At 54.2% G+C, this 5,836-nt stretch overlaps 1 protein-coding gene across 1 annotated transcript in view; it reads right to left on the reverse strand.

The window, feature by feature from the left end:
* The window catches only part of LOC101766980 (heat shock protein 81-3), a 3,655-nt gene extending 2,883 nt beyond the window's left edge, over nt 1-772 (reverse strand). Inside the window, 1 exon segment of the mRNA XM_014805377.2 lies at nt 647-772. Coding sequence (XP_014660863.1) covers nt 647-772 — 126 coding nt within the window.
* Between the last annotated feature and the right edge of the window lie 5,064 nt (nt 773-5,836).

Raw genomic sequence — 5,836 nt, forward strand, 5'->3', positions numbered from 1 at the left:
GTTGCTCTGCCAGGCTGTCAAAACGCACAAAAATAATAGTTCAGGATTATTATGTCAGAATAGGGTAATCAGCTATTTAGATTAGCATTGCACTAAACACAATTAACCGCTACACAATCAATTTAATCAAGTAGCTGTGGAACCACCTACTACAAAGCCTTCTACCTTCCCAACATAAACCGACCCTTCTATCTAGCAAGACTAGATAAATTTTATCAATACCAATCATGCTTTCATTTGTACATTCTAGATTAGCACTGAAATAAACACAATTAACTGCATAACACACAATCAACTTAACCTAGCAAAGACTATATTTATCAAGACCAGTCACGCTTTCACAGTTCTCACTGGCGCATCAGATCGTTCAGATTAGTTATAAACCTAGCAAGTACATATGCCAGAGACACAACCGAGATCTAACAAAATTATGAGCTAATTTACGACTTCAAAAGTACAGGTTCATATGCCGCGAATTTAAGCTGAACAGTCAACGACGAACTAGGACAGAACCCTACATAACCCCCCATCACCAGATCCGAAGTACGATGCGAAAACAACGATCTATAGAACGACGCTAGGGTTTAGCGTACAGATCTAGAACCGCAAACAGAAGAGCACGAGCGGGACCAGGTGGGGAACTTACATCGGAGGAGTTGGAGATGAGCTCCCGGAGGAAGATCTCCTTGTTGGAGTAGAAGGTGTTGATGATGAGGGATAGGAGCTGGTTGATCTCCGCCTGGAAGGCGAACGTCTCCGTCTCGGAGGCCATGGCGAAGCTTTCACGAACGCGAGGGGAGAGAGAGGCGGCGGCGGCGGCGCTTTGGGGGGAGGCAACGAGGGTTTGAGGCGAACCGAGGGAGCGTTGGGTTGGTCCTGGGGGTGGGGGGACTTATATGGAGGGGAGACAAGGGGTTCTGGAATGTTCTACGAGAGACGGGAAGGGGTGGAGGGCGCGGGGAGCGGGTTGACACTGACTTGCCGATGGGCCCGAAGTCTTCCGGGCCCGGCAGTGCCGGGGCTGAGTTCCTTCTTTTGGCCCGACGAGCCAGTGGCGTTGTGTCTTTGACTTTGTTTTTTTCAGACTGGTTCTAGATCGAGCTGGGTTTGGAGCATGATTGCCTTACGATTAACGGGCAGTTGGCAGGTCCATCTACGAGCTCGTGTATTGCTCACTAACTATCGTAGTACGCACGAAAGGTTTTTTTTTTGAAGGGTCAACGGGGGAGTGCCCCACCTGATTTCATTATAGGGCCTGAAGGTCGGCCAAATGCAGGTACATTAGATCTTAAGCAAAAAATAGGGTGGGGGATGGAGATTACATTAGTTTACATTGAACAAAAAAGTAAACACCAGGCATCCGCTATATGACGATCCTCGACCTTTAGTCGGTGGCTCCATAGCCGGGCTTCATCGCGGCATGCGAGCCAGAAGCGCCCAAACGACGGGGTAATGTTCTGGAAAACAAGCTCATTGCGGGATTTCCATAGCAACCAACAGATGAGAAGAATGAAACTGGAGTAGTGGCGCCGCGGCACCGTCGTGGGGCGGGGGATGTTCCACAGACATCGAACCGAGACCTCAGTTGTATCCGCGGACAGCGCCGACCAGACTTGAGCAGCAAAGCGGCAGTGAAGGATCAGGTGATCGCAATCTTCTGGCTGGCCACATAGCGCACACGCCAGGTCAGAGAGGATGTGCTTCTTGACAAGATTTGCACGCCAATCCGTTCCTGAACCATCAGCCAGGCGAAGAAATACACTCAAGGGGGTGCTCGGTTGGACCAAACGAATTTGGCAAAGTTGCAGGTAGGGGACCCGGTTGCTTCCATGATCTTATTGTAGGCAGCACCAGATTGGAAGGGCGCGTTTGGCGGGGCCAAAGTGCTGTGCCGTTGGTCTTCGGCACTGCTCAGGGCAATATGGCCAATCCTGAGGTTCAGGTCGGCCAATTCAGCAGCAGCCGCATGGGTCCGCCTGGGCATTAGGTGCCTGGGGATCCCGTCGGCAATGACCTGCGACACCGAGGCTTCCGGTTGTGTAGCATGGGAGTACAGAGCGGGATACAGTGCAGCCAGACGGCCAGCAGATAGCCATCTGTCATGCCAGAAGCTCGTGCTCTCGCCATTGCCAACTTCAGAGCTCGTGACAACACGGTATAGCGGTAGCATGCTGCCCAGTGCTGTCCAATGGACACCTTCCAGGGTTCCTTGTAGCGAGGCTAGATCAATTCTTTCACGTACCCACCGCGCCTAGGAGGACTCCCCTGGCCGGAAGATGCGGTGTAGAAGCTTCAGCAGCAAACTTTGGTTCTTCGCACCAAGCTCCGTGATGCCTAGCCCCCCTTGCTCTTTCGGCTCGCAGGCATGTTCCCAGGCGACAAGACACTGAGCACCACTGACCGTATCCTCTCCATCCCAAAGAAAACTTTGTCGTCGATGGTTTAAAGCATCCACCACGCCAAGGGGAGGAGGAGGAGAATGGACATTGCATACGTCAACTGGCTATCCATGACACTGTTTATCAGCACAGCTCGCCCCGTGGAGTTGAGAAGGCAGGCGCGCCATCCATTGAGCCATCGATCTGCCCGGACAATCAGAGGGGTGAAGGCTGAGAGTTTGAGCTTCTCATTTGATAAGGGGAGACCCAAGTAAGTTTGAGGAAACGAGCCAAGTTGGCAACCAAGGACCTGCTGCAAGGCAGTTACCAGATGTGTGTCAACATTCATAGGAACCATTGTGCTTTTGCCAAAGTTTATGTGCAACCCAGTGAGATCAGAGAAATGTTCCAGCACTCGCTTCAGGGCCACCACACTATCACGGCCGGCCTGCAAGAGGATCAATGTATCATCCGCATACTGTAACACCGGGCACGGTTGGTCAGAGCTGGCCGGGTGGAGTATCATGCGGTCTTGCTTGATCATTTGCTGGAGCACATCTGAAACGAGCAGGAACAGGTAAGGAGACAGTGGATCACCCTGTCGAAGACCGCGTTTGCAGGGAAACCATGGCCCAGGCACTCCATTCATCAGCACCGCTAGCTTGGAGCTGTGCAGCAGCGAGAGGGTCCACGCAGTCCATTGCGCAGGGAACCCCCGAGCGGCGAGAACGGCAGCCAGGCAGCGCCAATCGACTGAATCAAATGCTTTTGCAAAGTCCAGCTTCAGGACCACAGTAGGCAGTTTTTGTTTGTGGCAGCATTGGATCAACTCAGTTGCATAGATGAAATTTTCAGAGATTGAACGCCCCTTGATGAAGCCTGTTTGGTCTGGGTCAACCAGCTTGGAGATCTGACACTGGAGCCGTGAAGTCATCATTTTGGAGACTATCTTGAGGGAGCAATTTTGCAGGCAGATCGGCCTGTAGTCGCCCGGCGACATCGCTGCCTCATTCTTCGATATCATGACAATATAGGCACGGTTGATACACTCGAGCTCGGCAGTCCCTTCCTAGAACGCCTGCGTGAGCACCATCACCATGTGCCGTACTGTGTCCCAAGCAGCGGCATAGAAGGAGGGGCCGAACCCGTCGGGGCCCGGTGAGCTTGTCCTGTTCATCGCGCGGACAGCAGCTCGCGCTTCACTTTTGGTGAAGGGAGCAAGGAGCGGCGCGCTCGCCGCGCGCGGCAAGCCTGAGTACAAGGATGCGATGTCGACCTCGCTCAGGTTCACCGCGCGCTCGTCAAGCAAGCTCCGGAGGTGTACCGTGAGAGCTGTCATCTTCTCCTGGTGTGAGCTCAGCACCACCTTGTTGATGTTTAGGGCACGGATGTTATTCCGGCGCAACCGGAGGATGGCCTGCGCATGGAAAAACTGCGTGTTCGCATCGCCTTCCCGCATAGCGCGGAACTTGCCACGTTGTTTCCAGAACGCGGCCCGTTCGCGCAGCACTAGTGCAAGCCTGCCTTGACACGCCCGACGCAGCAGCGCTTCGCCTGGAGAAAGACAGCGGAAGTCTTCAAACACATCAAGCAAATATATGACAAATTTACAGTTGGAGGGGAGAGCGGGAGGAGTGCGCTTACATCGCGCCCAGGCCTTAGACGCACAGCGGACTGCCTTGAGCGCACGAGCAATCGCGCCAGCCGCATCAGAGTCACCGTTCTGAGCCCAAGCTGGCAGGATGGTAGGGAGGTAGTTTATATCCTTAAGCTAGGAGTTTTCAAAACGGAAGACGTTGGCTTTCGGGATAGAGGTGGACATTTGAAGGAGGAGAGGGGTGTGATCAGAGGTGGGTTTTGGTAAGGAACACAGGGAGGAGTTCGGGAAGGTTGTGCTCATCGCTAGGTTGAAGAGAGCGCGGTCGAGGCGGGCGAGAGTAGGGGAATCGCGGTGGTTGGACCAGGTGAAAAGGCGGTCTAGGAGAGGCAGGTCAAGGAGGGAGAGCTCGTCGATAGTAGCATTGAAGGCATCGCAGAGGGCGTGATGGGAGGAGCCGTTGCTGTTTTCTTGGCTACTCCTAGTTAGGTTGAAGTCGCCCACCAACACCCAGCTCCCAGTAATGTGCTGGGCGAGTTCATGCAGGTCTTCAAGGAAGGACAGGGAATCGCGATGGTCCGCGGGAGCATAGACGTTAGTAACAGCGAAGGAGTAGTTTGAGGCCGTGGAGGAAAGGAAAGTAGTAAGAGTATGGCGTCGAGTGATGAAAGAATCTAAGGTGAACATCGACGGATCCCACGCAGTGATTATTCCACCACGCGTGTCTGAAGCATCAACACAGCGGAAGGCGGTGATGGCTGGAGGCAGGAAGGAACGAGCTTTGAGGCCATCCAGGCCACGCAGCTTGGATTCTTGTAAACATACAATGCTAGAATGCGAGGAGGAAATAGAGTCCTTAGCAACAGTGCACTTGTGCGGATCTCCGAGGCCATGAACATTCCAGGATAGAAGGGAAAAGGAACTCAAACTAAGATTCATAGGTACGATTACAACACCAGAACAGGAGCAGAAGAACATCAACTAAAGGCACAAGACAAAGAGCTAAGACACTGGAAGACCAAACACTAGAGCCATGGCGAAGTAACATCAGAATCACACAGGCGGCAGATAACTGGTGTTTCTGCAAAGAGCGGGCAAGAAGCAGAAACAAGCACAAGCCTTCTTGAGTTCAGGCATCAGGAGCATCAAGCACCTTGTTCAGCTGAGCGGTAGTGGCCTTCCCGATAGCAAGGACCCAGTCCAGAGCCTTGGCCGTCTCCTGACCGAGCCCAATAGCATCGGCAAGCTTCACTAAGTCCGCTCCAGAGATTGGCTTCTTCTTCCTCGTCAACAGCTTCTTCTTGGCAACATGGGCTTGAACTGCAGACGAATAGAGCGCGAGGCTATCGCGGAGAGCTTTGAGCTGGGCTGCTTTGGAAGTGGCATCCACGAATTTTCCATCTTCTTTTGCTGCCAGGCGGGCGCTGTGGCGTTTGCGGAGGGGTGGGCGAGATGGGCAGCGGGGGGGCGCATCTGATGTTGCAGGTGGCGGGGTTGGAGGGGAGGGCGCAGCAGTGCCGAGAGGTGGCATGGGAGAGTGTGCTGGCAACGGCGTGTTGGGAGGCGTGGGTGGCAGGCATGGCTCAGGCGCAGCGGGGCGCCAGGTAAGGAGCAGGACCGGTCTGGCGCCATAGCTCCCCAGGTCTCCGCTGGTGTCTGTGGGGGGTAACTGGATCAGGATGGGGAAAGCGGGCAGGGGCGGCAGGGGTAAAGGATTTATGAAGCCGTGGCAGAGGATGGAGGCGCCAGTGAACGAAGCTGGGTGTAGCGGCGCGGGATGCCGCTGCTCGGCGGGTATGCGCTGGTGGGGGCGGAGGCGCTGGGTTGTTAGGCGGCAGAGTGGGTGCAGGCCGTTGTTTTG

The sequence above is a fragment of the Setaria italica genome, chromosome VI, assembly GCF_000263155.2.
Source record: "Setaria italica strain Yugu1 chromosome VI, Setaria_italica_v2.0, whole genome shotgun sequence".
Lineage (NCBI taxonomy): Eukaryota > Viridiplantae > Streptophyta > Magnoliopsida > Poales > Poaceae > Setaria > Setaria italica.